The sequence below is a fragment of the Phodopus roborovskii genome, unplaced genomic scaffold, assembly GCF_943737965.1.
Source record: "Phodopus roborovskii unplaced genomic scaffold, PHOROB, whole genome shotgun sequence".
In the NCBI taxonomy this organism is placed as follows: Eukaryota; Metazoa; Chordata; class Mammalia; order Rodentia; family Cricetidae; genus Phodopus; species Phodopus roborovskii.
Genome location: NW_026125052.1, coordinates 30606020 through 30624412, shown reverse-complemented (window position 1 = coordinate 30624412; position 18393 = coordinate 30606020). Strand labels below are relative to the sequence as shown.

The 18393-nt window shown below is 50.6% G+C and overlaps 1 protein-coding gene across 1 annotated transcript; it reads left to right on the top strand.

Annotated features, from left to right (window-relative positions):
* Positions 1–1016: 1016 nt before the first annotated feature.
* On the top strand, positions 1017–17923 carry St6galnac1 (ST6 N-acetylgalactosaminide alpha-2,6-sialyltransferase 1). The gene is made up of 9 exons (XM_051181171.1): positions 1017–1636; positions 13411–13873; positions 14610–14778; positions 14872–15043; positions 15223–15361; positions 15605–15708; positions 15892–15981; positions 16105–16204; positions 16420–17923. The coding sequence occupies exons 1-9, from the start codon at positions 1518–1520 to the stop codon at positions 16609–16611; spliced, it is 1548 nt and encodes a 515-aa protein (XP_051037128.1). The 5' UTR covers positions 1017–1517; the 3' UTR covers positions 16612–17923.
* The last annotated feature ends 470 nt before the right edge of the window (positions 17924–18393 follow it).

Sequence of the window (18393 nt, the reverse complement as noted above, 5' to 3'; positions counted from 1 at the left end):
TGGTTTCCCATTAACTTGCAAGGTATATTGCTCCCACTTTGGAATCATACCACCGAGTAGCCTACACTGACTTGTGAACCCAGGGATCTGCCTGTCCCTGAGTCCACATTGGTAGAATCAGATGCACGTGTACCTTCATACCCTGCTATTTTGCTTTCGTTTTATTTTATTATTATTATTGGGCATGGGGCACTCAGGTCAGAGGAAAACTGTATGGAGTGGGTTCTCTCTCTTCACCTTTCCGTGGATTCTAGGGATCAGAGTCAGGCCACGAGGGTTGAGCAGCAGGTACCTGCTAAGCCATCTTTGCAGACCTGGCTCTTTCTCCCCCATCCCACCCCTGTTTTTCTTTCATGTGGCTTTTGAGGATTGAACTAATTAGGCCTTCGCCCTTGCGAAACAGGCACTTCTCGAACAGGGCCATCACCCCAGCCCCAAGAGCAACAGGAGGATATTCAGAACGTGCTTACAGACTCGCACAGGGACAGACGGACAGAGAGAAGGGCAGTGAGATGAAGACAACACAGGAATTCCCTGAGGTAGGGTCTCCCGTTCTGGTGCCAGGACCCACAGTGTCCATTGTGGGATTGTAACCCATTAGCCGTCTTACGAGTCACAGCTTCTTAAGAGAGCCTGCTGGCACCTCTCCCTTGTCCCTAGGAGGGTGGGTGAGGCGCTCACTGCTTTGGGGGCAGAAACAGACACAGCGAGATGTGAGCAATGAACCCAAGCCCTCAAAGCTTCAGAACTCCACCTTCCGAGTGGCCTTTGGCATACTGAGCGCTTGCACAGTTCAGCATCCTAGCAGCAGGAATCCACAGTACTTCTGTGTTTCCTGGAAATCTGCACCTGAGAGTACATTTATGCACAAAGGTGCAGGAGTCCACGGAGGTCAGAAGGGGGCAGCAGATCCCCTGGAGCTGGGGTTGCAGATGGTTGTGAGCCTCCATGCCGATGGGTGCCTGTGCTCTTCAACCTCTGAGCCTTCTCCCCAGCCCGGCCCCTGGATGCCAGCGAGTCTCAGACACGCTGCTTGCTGGTGCTGTGCCAGTCACAATTTCAGAGAAGCTAAGGAGGTGAACCTGCAGGGGCGGCTGTGTGTGGGATCCCTACCGCGAGCACCAAGTGTGTGGATGCCATCTACGGCTGCTTTCATTGCTGCTGGATGAGGAGAGGCTGGGAGAAGAAGAGGCCAGATAAAAGTGAGGCTGTGTATGACGGATACCTGGTCTCATATACTTCTCCAGAATTTGGCTTCAGAGACTAGAAAGAAAAAAAAAAAAACAAACAAACAAAACTTGTTTGAACAGAAGGCGTTTCTCTTCCTTCAATTCATGTCAGCTTAAAGCCGGACGGACTCCACCCCTCCCTTTCCCTCCTCTGCTCTCTGAAGTGGCCAGATGGAAGGCAAGGCCAGCACTCCTGGCCCAGATACCTGAACAAGGAGGCTATGTGACATCCACGTCAAGAGACTTGCTCTCTTCACACGCGCTTCTGGGAGCCAGCCGAGCACCACTATGAAGACCTGCCGTGGGCGACTGCATCCCTGGAGTCTGGGCGTCCTGGTTTTGACTGCGTTGGCATTGCTCTTCATTGTGCCCTCCTTCGTTAAGGAGCCTAGCACAAAGCCTTCCAGGTAAGAAGGAGTCCCAGAGACACCACCCAGTGGGGAGGCCTGGGGAACTCCGTGCCACCTGCGGGTCCATCTGGGGTGTTGAGGTCAGGAGTCTTTACATAGTACCCCTGGAAGGAAGGACAGTGTGGGAACTCAGAAAGGGTGCAGATGGAGGTGGTGGTGGTGGCCAAGGTGCCTGGGATACCGGGAGGCTTGTGCAAGAAGGCAGGCAGGAACCCGTGGACTGAGCCTGCAGCAGAGGGCAGACACGTTGTCCCCAAGGGCTGCTGAGTAATAGGGCAGCCGAAGGAGGGCCAGCTCTAACATGCAGTTCTCCTTGACCCGAAGCAAAGACTTAGCCTGTGTATTTCCTGTGTTTCAAGGGCACTGTCAGCCTGAAAAGTGAGTCAGTAAAAAAAGACCTCACACTGGTGGAGGACAGGGGGAGCCTTCAAATCTGTGCCCCAGGTGAATCCCCCACAAGAACTTCCAGAATATTCAGCATGTTTCCAGCTGTGAGACCTTCTTCCCAGACTCAACATTTGAAAATAATGCATTCAAACTGGGTGGTTGTGGCGGCCCAGGCCTTGCATCCCAGCACTCAGGAGGCAGAGGCAGGTGGATCTCTGTGAGATCCAGGCCAGCCTGGTCCACAGAGTGAGTTCTAGGACAGCCAGGGCTACACAGACAAACCCTGTCTTAAAACACACACACACACACACACACACACACACACACACACACACACACACACGGGAAGGAAGAGAGAAACAGACAGAAAAGGGAAGAAGAAACAATACATCCATTCTCTCCTAGACAGGAAAGTACACAGAAGTTGGGCTAGAGATGTAGCTCAGCGGGTGGAGGGCTCAACTGTCTCGACAGGCATGAACGAACCCTCAGTCTGATTCCCTGTATCAGACTAGGGTGATGGCAAATCTTAGGGCTTGGAAAGTAGAAGCATAAGGATCAGGAATTCAGGTTCAGCAACACAGCAAGTTCAAGGCCAGCCTGAGCTACAGGAGACCCAGTTTAAAAAAAAAAAAGTACAGAGAAATGAATCAGGACGTGAAGGCCTCCTTAACTCTATTACTCCTTAATACCTGGGTGAGCACAGTGTTCACACTATCATAGCAGACCCTTCTGCACAGAATATACACACCAGGCACTGTTCTACATGCTTCTGGTTTCTCACTCCTAGTTAGGAGGAAGACAGACAGCTAAGGGGAATCACTGAACATGGCATTGCCCTGCCTGTCAGAGCTGGGCTTAAACACAGGCACTTCCATCCCATAACCTGAGTTTGATGCCTGCCGGTGATGCAGCTGAGGATGACTTTGAACTTCTGATCCTCCTGCCTCCACCTGCCTAGTGCTGGGATTGCAGGTGTGATCCACCATGTTGGCTTAGGAACACTTTTTACCTGGATAAGATTTGTCTGTCTTTCCTATGTGGTCATTAGATTGTGATTTTTGGGAAAGGTTGGTTCAACACTCTCCCCCAAAAATGCAAAACATTTTCTAAGTCTCCTGCAAATGTCTCCATACTTCTGTTCACTTCAAACGTTTATTTAGAAGATATTTATTTTTGCTTGTGGTACGAAGATGTGTTTGTGTCTGTTGGGACTCTTGTTTGTTTGAGACAAGGTTTCTCTATATATCCCTGGCTTTCCTAGAACTTGCTATGTAGACCAGGCTAGCCTCAGACTCCTAGAGATATGCCTGTTTCTGCTTCCCAATTACCAGGGTTAGATACCTGTGCAGCTATGCCCAGCCCTGTGTGATTATTTATTTATTCATTTATTTATTTATTTTTGTCACTTGATTGCTCAGTTCTCAAGTATGCATTTTGTCAACGATGACAACTGTCAGTGTCAAAAGTAATCCCTAGATTGAAGTACTCCAAAGCTGCTAGAGAGAAGCTTCTAGTAGGTGTGGGCTGCAAGAGAACCACTCCAGGGACCCATACACAGCCAATGCCACAGGTTTCCGAGTTAGTGAGCATGGTAAACAGACTGGTGCCGTTTCTGGTCTAGAGACTTCTGAAGGCTGAACATCAGTGAAGTTGCTCATTTATAACACACGGAAGAGCACAGGCAGCTGCGGGGCAGGGTCAAGAAGTGGGTTACTCATTCCCAGAAAAGTGTGGGCAAAGAAGCTGTGGGAGCCTGGAGCCTGGAAAGACCCTCTGAGGGGTCCTCACAACAGAGGAGCCATCCCAGGGAAACCTCACACATTGACTGTCGAGGTCATGGCAGCAAGAGCTGGGCAGCCAACAAGCTGGCTGAACCTCAGGGCAAGCAGGGACATCTCTGTCCCAAGCCAGGCCGTGAAGTACAATACCCAAAGAAGGTTCTGAAGAGGAGAAAGGGATGGGGAAAGGGTGTGACTCACTGGCAGAGCGCTTGCCTAGCATCTGTGAGGCCCTGAGTTGGAATCCCAGCACTGAGAAAAGGAGGGAGGGAGGGGATAGATAGATAGATGATAGATAGATGGTTAGATAGATAGATGATAGATAGAGAGATAGATGATAGATAGATAGATAGATGATAGATAGATGATAGATAGATAGATAGATAGATAGATGATAGATAGATGGTTAGATAGATAGATGATAGATAGATAGATGATAGATAGATAGATAGATAGATGATAGATAGATGATAGATAGAGAGATGATAGATAGATAGATGATAGATAGATAGATAATAGATAGATAGATGATAGATAGATAGATGATAGATAGATAGATAGATAGATAGATAATAGATAGATAGATGATAGATAGATAGATAGATAGATGGTTAGATAGATGGTTAGATGGATAGATAGATGATAGATAAGTAGATATATAGGTAGATAGGTGATGGATAGATAGATAGATGTAGATGTTAGATAGGTAGCTAGATTGACCATAGACAGACACACAGTGTCTCACTATATAACACAAGCTAGCCTCAAACTAATTGATCCTCCTGCCTCAGCCTCCAAAGTGCTGTGATTATAGGCTTGTACTAGCACTCAAAACTAGAATGAGTTTTAAAATTACCTGGTGACTGTGACATGACGCATGTTCAATAAACTAAGCATAATTAAGTTCCGACTGATTGACAGAGGGGACAGTTGCCAGGGAGAGGGTCTCTGAAAGAGTCTAGACAGCCTCTGTTGAAGGCATCAAAGACAGAACGTAGTTTGGTTGAGTGGCCAGTAAATGGCCTGCAGGTAAGGAGTCTACAGAGAAGGGGGTAACCTAGAACAGCCCATCAGCCTCGCTGAGTGGGGAGTGCTTGCCTGGGAGGCAGGGAGGCCTTGGAGGAGGGTGCGGCCTGAGAAAGCGGCCTAGGATGTTTGGAGCAGAAAGGCTGCCTCAGGAGAGCAGGAATTTTGGACCCATCCAGTGTCCAGGGCAGTGGGCAGAGGGATTGCCTAAGTCGTTCATTCTGTCAGGAAGTGCAAGGGGCTTCAGCCACTGAAGCCGAAGGAGGACCCTGGACAAGAAGGAAGCGAACTTCAAGATATACTTTGAAGGAGGGGTGGGAGGAAGTGGGAAGGGGGGTGCAAAAGTGACCCCAAGTCTTACAGCTTGGAGGGGTCACAGTGCTGCTGCAGGGGCCAATGGGCGGAAGCAGCAGAAACGGTAAAAAACAGCGAGCTATAGGCGAGCGGAGAGGAGCATGCCTGTGACCCAAGCACGGGGTGGGGGGTTTGCAGCTGGGGGATCTGGGTGAGGTCAGCCATCACCAGCACACAGAACCCTGTCTCAAAAAAGAGAAATTAAATGGAAGGGACTGGGCGATGGCTCAGACAGTCCTGGCCTCACGAGTGTGAGCATGTGAGTTTGATTCCCAGCACTCATGAGAAACCCAGGCGTAGTGGTGGACACTCGGGATCCCCGTGCTGGGGACACGGAGACAGCCACGCCTACTCAGCAAGCTGTCAGCCAGTGAGAGACTCTGTCTCAAAAAGCAAAGTAGAAGGTTTCTAAGGAAGAGGCCAGAGGCTGACCTCAGATGTCCACGTGCACGCACACGCATGTGCGCATGCACGAATACACACCAGAATAGCTTAATAAAGTTTAAAATGACGAAAGACAACCATGGAAGTTTCACCTTGCTGGTGGGGGAGGGGGCGTTGTGACGGTGGCAACAGCCTCTCATATGACATATTGATTCAGAGCTGGAGTCATTCCTTCAGCCACGCCCCAGGGACCTTCTTTGGGTGTCTTTGATCTTTACAACACTATATGATTTTTGTTTGTTCATCTTGTCAAAGAAGATTAATATGAGATCCCTAAAGGTCAAGGCTGGCCCCACCCCATCTGGGGCTGCAAAGCAGGGGATTTTGGCCCCGAGTGCCATTCTTACTCCACCCCTCTCTAGTGAGCTCTCGAGAGATATAAAGTCCCACGGAAGAGAGCAAGACACAAATCTGCCAGTGTGAAGAGTTTATAGGGCGTGGTCATTAGTGCTGAAGCCAGCTGGGCGGTTGTTACAGCGGAGAGTGGGAGAGTTCCAGCAAGCATGGGTACCTGGGCACCGTGGAGACATAGGGTTGTGCGATGCCCAGAGGCCACTTCCGCAAGTGGGGACATCGCGATCTAAGGATGCAGCAAGTCAGTGTCCACTGAGGAACACGAGACTAGTGGAAGACCGAGTGAACCTGAACCCAAGACCTACAGGACTTTTTAGTTTTACTCTGAGTATAAGACGTATGCATGGAGCTGGAGAAATGGCTAAGCTGTTAAGAGCACTAGCTGCTCTCCAAGGGGACACAGGTTCAATTCCCAGCACCCACATGGTGGCTCTCAACCACCTGTAATTCCATGGGCTTCTAGAGAAGCCAGTGCCCTCTTCTGGCTTTCCCAGATACTAGGTACACGCATGGTGCACATACATTCAGGAAAAACACCCATATACATACAATAAAATAATAAAACTAAAAACAAAAAGAAACCTATCTATTTTCCTAAACGTGTACTTTTATTGTTTCTGATTATGTGCATGTTTGTGTGTCTCTGTGTGCACGTGAGTGAAGGTGCCCACGGAGGAGTTGGGTTCCCTGGAACTGAAGTTACAGGTGATTGTGAGCCACCTAATAAGGGTGTCGGGAAAAATCAAACTGGGTCCTTTGGTATGCGCTCCGAACTGCTGAGCCATCGCTAAGAAATAGGCAGATTTCCTCTAACCCTCTGATTTCAGAGCTTGGAGCACTGGTCCAGCAAGCTGCAGAATTTAATCCCAGAGGGCCACACTTCTCTGTTCCGTCCCAGGATGCCATCAAGGATTCCAGGGCAGCTGGTGTGGTGCCTTGTCAAAGGAACAAGCAGCCAACTTTAACCATTTATTTATCTTTATTTTATATACATTGGTGTTTTTGTGTGCATGCGTGTCTATGTGAGGGCATCAGATCTCCTGGAACTGGAGCTCCAGACACTTGTGAGCTGCCACATGGGTGCTGGGAGTTGAACCCATATCCTCTGGAAGAGCAGACAGTGCTCTTAACCTCTGAGCCATCTCTCCAGCCCCAGGTAGCCAGTTTTTTTAAGTCATTGGTTGGGCTGCTATGGAGACCACCATTGTCCCTGTCTTAGGTAGGGCTTCTTCAGACACACCTAGCTTAGGTGGCAGATCTTCTGACACTGTGGTCCTGTCTTCCTTGGATCAGCACGAAACCATTTCACCTCAGGCTCTTCTTAGGCCCATGGAGCCCACCTGTAATCTGAGCAATTGGAGGCTGGGGATCCCCAGAGCAAGCTAGCAAGAAGCTGAGTTAGTAAGGGTGGGTTGAGGTGAGGGACTGCCTCCATATAGAAGATGGAGAGCAACAGAGGAAGATACCCTGTCAGCCTCTGACCTCCACATACATCCACACATGTGCACACGTGTACACACACATTCTGGCACTGCAGCCGAAACACACGTTAATTAATTGGGTGCCTTTTGTTGAGAGCCTTGTAAAGTCCTATTTTGTGTGTGTTCAAGTGTGCTGTGGTACACACAGAGGTCAACTTGGTTGTCACCTATCATGTGGGCCTCAAGGATCAAACTCAGGTTGTCAGACTGGGTGGTAAGTGCTTATACCAGCTTGACAGCCCAAATTAGTAATTTAAGGTGGGATGGCCTCAATACATCGTTTGTTTGCTTTAAATAGGATCTGAACATAGCCCAGGATGACCTGGAACTCACTATATAGCCCAGGCTGGCCCGGAATTCCTGCTCATTCTGATGTAGCTTCCTAAGTGCTGAGGCCTGGAACGGGCAAGGCAAGCATTAAGAATGTTGAAGAAGGCGGGCGGTGGTGGCTCACACCTTTGATCCCAGCATTCGGGAGGCAGAGGCAGGCAGATCTCTGTGAGTTCAAAGCCAGCCTGGTCTACAGGCTCCAAAGCTACACAGAGAAACCCTGTCTCAGAAAACCAAAAACCAACAACAACAAAAGAATGCTGGAGAAAGGAGGCTTCAAATGGTCTCGACAGGCCCAAGACTGGCAGGGCGGAGCCAGGCTCAGGGAGCAGGGCCTTCTCTACCCACTGACTGCTTACCAAGAGTTTTCTCAGATTCAAGATCAACCAGGAAGCCAAGCAGAAAGTAGCCATGGGTAGGAGACAACAATATTACCAGAGTTAGCGTCAGAGCCTGGGTCCTGGCAGCCCTAACAAGCCACCACCACCTGTTCTCAATAGACAAATTTTAAAAAAAGGTAATAATAAAGCACGCTTTAGTCTCAACACTTGGGAGGCAGATGCAGGAGGCGGATCTCTGAGTTCAGGGCTAGCCTGGGCCACAGAGTGAGTCCCAGGATAGCTAGAGCAACATAGTGAGACCTTGTCTAGAAAAAAAAAAAAAAAAAAAAAAAAACTGAAACAAAATTAAAAAAAAAAAAAGTAATAGTGAAAAGCAGAAGAAGATTGATTCCGTGTGGCCCTCTTGGGAAAGGAGACAAAGGTCTTCATGGTCGGGCACTGGTGTAGAGACTGTAGGTGGACATAAAGCACCTTCCTCAATCATTCCTTACTTGATTTTTTCCCAGATAGGTTCTCTCCTGAACCTAGAACTTGCCAGCTGGCTCCAGTGGATGGCCCGTGAGTGCTTTCTGTGTAAGACCAGGCAGTGTGTGTGTCCCAAGGAAGAAAGCCCTTGGTTAAGCAATGAGGGTCCTGGTGCTACCAGGAATCCTCTAGTCTCTGCCCCTCAGGGCAGCAAGCTCTGTGGAGGTGCTGAGTGTTGAAACTGAGTCTTTATGCTTAAGCAGCAAGCCTGTTACCAACAGTCCTAACACTTTTACGTTGGAGTGCAATATCTTGTATCTTTATCTTCCATGTAGATCAGGATTATGTAATCAGATTGCTTTTGTTTGTTTTGTTTTTCGAGGAAGGGTTTCTCTGTTTTGCTTTGGAGGCTGTCCTGGAACTAGCTCTGTAGACCAGGCTGGCCTCAAACTCACAGAGATCCACCTGCCTCTGCCTCCCGAGGGCTGGGACTAAAGGCCTGTGCCACCACCTCCTGGCTTCGACCTCTTATAAAATTTAAACAGGTCACAGAGTCACCAGAGCACCTACAGACGGAACAGCCCTCAGCCACTGCCCCACTCTTGCCTCTAAACAGCTTCCAAAGAGGGGCTCGTTATCTTCCCATACAATCGTTCCTCTGTGCTGTGAGCTGTGAGCTGTTTAGTGTAGAAGGCCCACTCCTGGGGACGTAGCTCAGTCGGTAGGCTTGCCCAGCAGGCCTGAAGCCATGCGTCTGATCTCCAGCACTGCACAAACTGAGCATAGCGGTGCATGCCTGTTACCCCAGCATTAGGGAGGTGCAGGCAGCATGAACAGAAGTTCAAAGTCATCCTTGGCTACACAGTGGTTTTGAGGCCAGCCTGGGGCACATGAAATCTGTCTTACTTTAAAAAAAAAAAAAAAAAAAAAAAAAAGCCTGTGTGTGTTTATGTAAATACATATACATGTATGTATCTGTACAAATATGCATGCTAGACAGACTCATCAGTTAAGATTGAGCACTGGTCTTGCAGAGGATCTGGGTTTGATTTCTAGCACCCAAAACAAGCTCTGTGGGTGCCTGAATTCCTGTGCATATACCCACACACAGAAGTAACATCATTTAAAAATAAAAGTAGCCTGGTGGTGATGGGCACACCTTTAATTCCAGCACTCAGGAGGCAGAGGAAGGTAGATCTCTGTGAGTTCGAGGCCAGCCTGGTCTATGGAGTGAGTTCTAGGACAGGTTCCAGAGCTACACAGAGAAATCCTGTATCGCGGTTAAATAAGATCAGGATAAACAAATAGGCCGAATAGATGTTTATTCAGGGAGAAATAACTTACAACCTAGACAGATGAACACCAGGAAATTCAACCAGATCCTCTCCTGTCCCAGTCACGCCAGAAAGAGAGCGCCTTTCCTGGCCCCCTCCGACCTCCTTCCACAGGTCACTTCCGCCCATCGCCCCACCCCCCAATGGGCGTGGTCAGTGCCACAGAAGGACTATCTCACTCTTGAAAACCCAAAACAGAGAGAGAGAGAATTAGGTCTTTATTCATTAACTGCCCTCCCTGGAAGATTAGAACAAGTCACTTTTTTCCCCTAGTTTAGGAAATTAAGAGATACAATGTAACCAAACAGCTGCACCACCACCACCACCACCACCACCACCACCACCACTCTGCCCCTCTCCTGCCCCGCACCCCAGCTGAGGAGGGAAGGCAGGAAGGACCCAGAAAAGCTTAGCTGAGGTTCTCCCCACTTCACAGGCCCCAATTTTTCAGAGCAGAAGGGTCCACCTAATGTTCTGCCTCTGACAGCAATGATCCCCGACTGCCCAGCCCTGACATCTGACCTTATTCAGATCTACAGTCTATATGTGTATGGATATCAGCTTACCCTGCACAGAAAAGACATTTAGTGAACAGAAAATGAGTGACATCTTCTTTCTTATGTCCTCGGTGGCAATACTACAAAAATGTCTCTTACATCTGAGAGATTGGAACTTTACCCAGAACTCACAGCCAGAGTTAGTCTTACACCTCACATAAGACTGTTTATTCTACTGTGTACTCAGTCTGTTTAACCCGCCTTTTATATATCAATATAACAAGTATGTAACAGTGTAACAAGCTTATGTGCTTCCAATTTCCCATATGACCAACTTTTACAACCTGAGCAAGTGTATAGCTATAAGCCTAAATTAGGTACTCCTTGGTGTCTCTGACCCAGAGAACAATTCATTTCCTGAATGCAATAAACATAGAGGTTGGAAGCAATCTTATAAAATGTTGAACACATCACTTGGATATTGCTTGATAAACAATGACATTTGTAACACTGGAAGTTGGGTCTGTTGGAGGCAATGACTGAATCTCTTGTAAAACTGCTGAAGATTTTTATAGAGTACCCATTCCTTCCCTGTGTGGTGATTTCTGTGCCATCCAATAAAGACAGAACAAAGCCCTTTGTTGGGGACAGACACACTGAGGGTCTCAGAGCTAGGGACAGATTCACAAGGCAGCCTTCAGGCAGGCACAGATTCAGGCTCAAGCATCAGATGGATGTGGGAAGTGTCTTGATTTCTTCCCTTAGTGGGTCACCAATGCATTTCTGGTGAGCTTGAGTGTCTTAACTGCTTCAATACCTTCAAATTAACTGCTCAGCCGGGTGGTGGTGGCGCTCACCTTTAATACCAGCACTGGGGAGGCAGAGGCAGGCGAATCTCTGTGAGTTTGAGGCCAGCCTGGTCTACAGAGTGAGTTCCAGAACAGGCTCCAAACCTACAGGAGAGATCCTGTCTCAAAACAAAACAAAACAAAAACAAAAAAGCAGATTAACCGCTCTTCTGTTCATAGCTCACAAGCTTTTGTTCGAGTCCACTTCCTTGCCGAACCTAGTGGCATGGCTGTAATCCCAGCGCTTGAGAGGGCACAGGGGAATGAGGCTATGCGGTGTGCTAGAAGCCAGCCTGGGTTACATGACTCCGCGTCTCAAATAAAACATGAGTGTGAGAGGGAAGGAACTAATACTTGTTAAATATATACATGTTTGGTTTTTTGAGACAGGTTTTCTTTGTTTAGCAGCCCTGGCTGTCCTGGAACTCACACTGTGGACCAGGCTGGCCTCGAACTCACCTCACAGAGATCCACCAGCCTCTGCCTTCTGAGTGCTGGAGTTAAAGGCAAGTGACACCACTGACCAGCTATTTTAAAAATGTTATGTGTACAATTGTTTTTGCCTGCATGAGTCTAAGTGCACAGTGTGCAGGCCTGGCGTCTGAGGAAGCCAGGAGAAGGTTCTCAATCCCCTGGAGCTGTTACAGGTGGTGGTGAGCCACCACCGGAGCTCTGGGACTGAGTCCTGGCTCTGCCAGAGCAGCATATGCTCTTAACTGCTGAGCCAGCTATCTAGCTTTTATTTATTTCGAGATAGGACTTTACTACATAGCCGTGTATAACCTGGGACTCACTCTGTAGACCAGGCTGGCCTGGAACTCACAGAGCTCTACCTGCCTCTGCCTCCCGAGTGCTGGGATTAAAGGTGCACACCACCACCCTTGGCCATTTTTCTCCTTTATTCAGGGAGAAGGGGCACACAGGCAAAGGCCTGCGTGTAGAGGACTGCTTGGAGGATTGGTCCTCTCCCTCCAACTCAGAGACCCAACTCAGATTGTCAGTCTTGACAGCCGGTGTTTTTCACCTGCTGAGCCTCTTGCCAGCCCCTGTGTTTGCAGTTTGCACCCAATGTCCTGCTGCATGTTGGTGGGTAATGCCAGCAGGCTTTGCTCAGATGGAAAAAGCCATGAGATGAGCCAGGATTCAGCGAGGTGCTCAGACTCTCAGATCTGTGCGTCTGTCCATTTCATCCTCTTTTTTCCTTCACACGGCCTCGGTAAGTCTCCTGCATTCAGCTGAGGAGTGGTAGGAGCAAAGCCAGGCAGTGGTGGCACACGCCTTTGATCCCAGCACTCGGGAGGCAGAGGCAGGCGGAGCTCTGTGAGTTCAAGGCCAGCCTGGTCTACAGAGCGAGTTCTAGGACAGCCTCCAAAGCAATACAAAGAAACCCTGTCTCCAAAAACAAAACCAGACAAACCAAGAGTGGAAGGAGCAGACAGGGCTTGAGATACGTACCCAAGGTGAACAGGAGGCTGTGATGGAGGGGGGCACACAAACAGGAACTGAGAACATGGAAGTCCATCTGGGTCATGGCCAGACTAGGCAGAGAGAGGGTCTCTTCCCCACACTCCCAGGGATCCCCTCGAAACCCCTATAACACAATGGTCCAGAAGCCTAGTCAGAGAAACACAAAACAGGCAGGGATGCCAGCTACACAATGGAAGGGTGCTGTCTTAGGTACTGTTCTATTGCTGTGAAGGGGTACCATCACCAAGGCAACTTACAGAAGAAAACATTTAATTGGGGGTGTATGTGGATCCATTCTCATGCATACCATACAGATGCTTTCAACAGACTTACAAAAACAGAGCCTGGAGAGATGGCCCAGATGGGTAAAGCAATTGTCCCACAAGGATGAGGCTCTAAGTTCAGATCCCAGCACCCATAGGCACCAGCCTGTGACCTACAGGATTCCTGGGGTTTGGTTACCACCCCCACACACACACACACATACCCCCACTCCCCACCAATCTAGCTACATGGTAAGCATCAGGTTCAGTGGGAAACCCTGCCTGAAATGATAAGGTGGATGCATGTATTTACTCACCGAGCCATCTCACTGCCTGCTAGCGACGGTTCTGGCCTGTCTGTATGACATCCAACCTTCATCGAGAGCTATCTGTGTCCAGGTATCAGTTTATAAGGGAGAACAAAGAAGAAAAGTCTCAGAAGATGCTAGAAAAGGCCCGACCCCACACACCCACCATGGGGCTGCCACCAAGAGCTCAAATCAAGGACAAGATCCCTGTCAGGACAGAGAAGCTGGGCCGGCAGAATCAGACCGGTGAGGTAGCCAGAGGACAGAGGGAAGAGAACAGAAAGGCAGAGCCTGCAGCGAGGATGCTTGTTCCAGAAACCCCGGGAAGAATATTGACAGCCACAGGAGCACTGTTAACAAGGCCGAGAAAGAAAGCCACCAGCACTGGAGCTGTTCCAGCAGAGGAGAAGGTGGCCCAGGTCAAGCCATCCCCCACCTCTTTCCCTTACCCCACCGCACAAAGAAGGCAAAGGCTGAAGGCCACCAACTTCAAGTCTGAGCCTCAGTGGGATTTTGAGGAAGACTACAGTTTGGACGTGGGGGGCCTGCGGACGGTGAGTTGGGACCTCCTCACCTCCCACACCCCAGCCACACCCCAAGCAGACCCTTCCTCTAGGCCCAGCTTTCACTTTTACCTTGACCGGCCCTGTGCTCGGCCAACACAGCAATTGGCGAATCCTTCCTTCCTATGATAGCCAAAATAAGGGAGGAGAAGGCTGACCCCAGAGTCAAGGTCTGGACAGCTCAGAAAGGCCTGGGTGGGGAGGGTTTGCCTTGGAACCATTGAAAAAGGCCTAGGGCAGATCAGCAATCTGTGGGGCAGGGTGGGCCAGTTCTTGGGTATGAGACACAAATCCATCTGATGGACAGGATGATACCCTTGTGCCCAGCTGCTGCCCTCCCAGGAACGCTGGCATCCCTGGAAAGCCCCCTCTAGGCCCCCCACTCTCCTCCAGGCTCAAGAAAACTTGCAAGCATTCATCCCTAAACTGTCACCCCTGCCCAGGAGGGCAATATTGAAAACCTGTTTGTGGATATACATGGAACAAGATCAAAGTTCCAACACAGACTTGCAAGGGTATAGCTACCCAGGAAGTTTCTGGGGCCAAGGTAGACCAGCCATGAAGAGTTAGGCAGCCAGGCATGGGTTCCAGAATGAAAGATGGAGTAGGGGAGGAGCTTTCAAACTGTTAAAGCCCAGCCCCACCCCTAGCTGATGGGGCCCAGCTAGCCTCAGGCTGATGACTTTCCTGGGTCAGTCCCTTGCCTGACATGACCTCCCAAACATAGACCTGTCCTGACTCTGTGAAGATCAGGGCCTCCAAGTCACCGTGGCTACAGAATATCTTTCTGCCTAACCTCACTCTCTTCCTGGACTCTGGACGCTTCACCCAGAGCGAGTGGGACCGTCTGGAGCACTTTGCACCGCCCTTTGGCTTCATGGAGCTCAACCAGTCCTGTGAGTGCACGCTTCAGGGCAGAGGGCGGCTGGCTTCCTGTGTGGGGTCTGCCCCATCCAGGACTCTGAACACGGAGCCCTGCTCTGTTCCAGTGGTACAGAAAGTCGTGACCCGCTTCCGTCCCGTACCCCAGCAGCAGCTGCTCCTGGCCGGCCTCCCCTCAGGGAGCTCCAGGTGCATCACCTGTGCCGTAGTGGGCAACGGGGGCATCCTCAATGACTCCCATGTGGGCCAGGAGATAGACAGCCACGACTATGTTTTCCGGTATGTTCTCCGTCTCCAGCCCGTAGATATGGACTATTATGGGAGAGCTGACAAGTGTCCCCATGTCTTTACATGAAAATAGTGTGTGTCCACAACTCTGCCTCCCCTACCCCGTCCTTTCTCACCCACCTCCACAATTTTCTCTCCTCCACACCATCTACTCTGATCTTCCTATGTAGACTGAGTGGCGCTATTACTAAAGGGTATGAGCAGGACGTGGGGACGCGGACATCCTTCTACGGCTTCACTGCCTTCTCCATAGTCCAGTCGATCCTCACCCTGGGTGGTCGAGGTTTCCAGCACGTACCTCTGGGGAAGGTGAGAAGGCAGGAGTGGGCGTGGCCACACGGCCTCTGGATGAGGGAGTCACAGAGGAGACATATGAATGCCTTGTGTATGGATGGAGTCTGGACCACCTCAAGCTCCGTTCACATGGGGGAAGAGCAGTGAGCCACTCAGGCCATGGGAGACCCAGGGCACAGTCTGGAATCAGAGCCGGGCCACGCCCAGCCCAGTGGTCAAGACAGTCCTCCTGAACCACTTGCTGTCCTTGGTCTCCAGGATGTCCGATATCTACACTTCCTGGAAGGCACCCGGGACTACGAGTGGCTAGAAGCAATGTTTATGAATCAGACCATGGCAAAAACCAAACTTTCCTGGTTCAGGTACCACTTCCCTCTTCCCCCAAAGAGCAGGCCAGGCTGAGGAGGGAGTGGCCGACTTCAAACGACAGGTGGGACTGCCTGTGTGCCCCCTGGAGATAGGGTAGTGGTCACGCCATGATCCTGACTTGGCCCCCAACTGGCCAGGTCAGAGAGCAGGTCCCGAGTGATCCATCCCTGACACAGGCACAGGCCCCAGGAAGTCTTCCGGGACGCCTTGGACTTAGACAGATACTTGCTGCTGCACCCAGACTTTATCCGCTACATGAAGAACAGGTGAGGGCAGGAAGGCCACGTGGGGAGGGGGTGGGGAGGGAGGGGGAGGGGAAGGGGAGGGAGGGGCTGTGGACCTCTCATCCTTGCAGTCTCCTGACTGTTGGGGATCTGGGTTCTGAACAGATTTCTGAGGTCGAAGACCCTAGACACTGCCCACTGGAGAATATACCGCCCCACCACGGGTGCCCTCCTGCTCCTTACCGCCCTTCATCTATGTGACAAGGTAAGGTCGCCGAGTGTGCCTCAGAGGGTGGACGCAAATCTCTGATGGGAACGGGAACAGGGAGTGGGCATGCCCACCCATGCGCACGCAAGGAACCTGCATGTAGACCCGTCCCTAGGGGACACAAGCAGGTTAAAGGATAAAGGGACACAGGTCCCGTGAAGTAAGCCCCTGAACAGCCCCTGAGCCCAGCTCCCCCTCCAATCCCCATGCAGGTGAGTGCCTATGGCTTCATCACCCAGGGCCATGAGCGCTTCTCTGACCACTACTATGATAAAGTGTGGAAACGCCTGGTCTTTTACATAAACCATGACTTCAAGCTGGAGAGAACCGTCTGGAAGCGGCTACACGATGAAGGCATCATCTGGCTCTACCAGCGTCCAGAAAATCCGATGGTGAAGAACTAACCAGCCAGGCTGCAGGACTCTCCTGGATCACACATGGCATAGGGCATCCTCAGATGTCCCCAGCCATCTCCCAGGACTCAAACCTGCTCCAATCCCTTCCAGAGTCCCAAGAATAGCTGTGAGACCGACGTTTTGGCGCTCTCTGGAAAGTCACTGCAGGCTCTGCGAGTTTCTTGCTCAAACCCCATACTTAGGATTTGAGCCAAGCCATGAGCCATTTTGTTCATACCTTACTTTTCAAACTCTGTGTTTGAGGATTTTGGACTCTGAGACCTAAAATGACACTAAAGAACAGATTGAGGCGCTTTGGTAGTGGATGGAAGAAAAATAAAACAACACATAACCAACCAAACAAACAAAAACCCACTACCAACAAAAACTATTTAGACTTGACACCTAGCACGGGGCCAAAGGGCTTGGGATTTGCTCAAATAGTGCAGTGGCGGCTCCAGCCGACAGGGGGCAGCAGCTGAGCGCCTGAGAGCGCGCGGATTGCCTCTCCTTGTGGTGGGAAGGGGATTCAAATGACAAGTGGTGAAATTTGCTTTGGAGTAATTGGCCGGGGCAGCGCTCCTGCAGAGTAGAGCCGCTCCAAAGCACAATGGGGCTCAGGGCTGAGCAGGATGAAGTTGCCGAGGACAATGCAAGCTGTGAGGGCATCCCGAGGTGCAGCTGGGCAGGACAAGCAGGTTTACCCCCCCTCCCCACCAGGGTGGCCTCCAGGGAGGCTGGCTGAAGCGTGCTTCTGCCCGGTGCCCGGGGTCACCCTTTTCCCGTGTGCTGGTTTGGATAACTCTGGGACTAGCAGGTGATGTTGGGAGAGGGTCCTGCTGCCGACCACCACCGCCACGTCTCTGATCTGGAGACTGATAGTTGCGGCCCCTGCTGCCCTATCAATCACCTCAGCTTTGCAGGGGTGGCCACCCCATTCAGTCAGGCAGGAGAGAAAACAAGAGGACTGCAGAAACATCCTTTGCCCAAGTCCTTCCCAAGTCCAGGTCCGCCCAAAGTCAACTCAGCCTAGCTGAGCCCCATTTCGTGGCTTCACTCTGACTACGGGATCGGAAAAGAGGGGCTCGGTGGTGCAAGCCTGCCTAGCAAGTTCCAATCCAACACTGAAAGGAAACATGATGATGATGATGATGATGGTGATGATGACGGTGATGATGATGGCTAAAACGTGGGAAAATAAAATTCCAGGGCAAAAGGTTGATTGAGGGATGTTTATTGGGGGAGATATCACTTACACCAGAAACAGATGACTGCCGGAGGTTCCCATTCCAAGGATGCCTCTGGATGCTCTCTGTCTCCGACCAGGAAGTAAAAGAGCGAGCTGAGGTACCAGACCCCAGACCTAGCCCCCCCCCACATCCCAATCAAGCCCCCACCTGTCCCCACGCATCAATGGGCGTGGTCAGCGCAACAGCTGCAGGCAAGGTGGACATCTCACTACAGAGGGCTACACAGATGGCCCAGGGGTTAAGAGTGCACACTGCTCTTCCAGAGGACCTGAGTTTGGATCCCAGTGCCCATGTTAGGCAGCCACAACAGCCTACAACTCCAGCCCCAGTGGACCTATTGCCTTCTTCTGCACTTTGCAGCACTTGCACTCACACGCACACAACCACACAAAGACACACGTGGACACATAATTTAAAAAGATGGCTCAGAGGTTAAGGGCACTGGCTGCTCTCTCAGAGGTCCTGAGTTCAATTCCCAGCAACCACGTGGTGGCTCACAGCCATCTGCAATGAGGTCTGGCGCCCTCTTCTGGTGTGCAGG

Coding starts and splice junctions, on each gene's coding strand:
- St6galnac1 (XM_051181171.1), top strand. CDS start 1,518: ATGAAGACCTGCCGTGGGCGACTGCATCCCTGGAGTCTGGGCGTCCTG. Junction 14,779..14,871: donor CATGGAGCTCAACCAGTCCT/GTGAGTGCACGC, acceptor GCTCTGTTCCAG/TGGTACAGAAAGTCGTGACC. Junction 15,982..16,104: donor ATCCGCTACATGAAGAACAG/GTGAGGGCAGGA, acceptor GGTTCTGAACAG/ATTTCTGAGGTCGAAGACCC.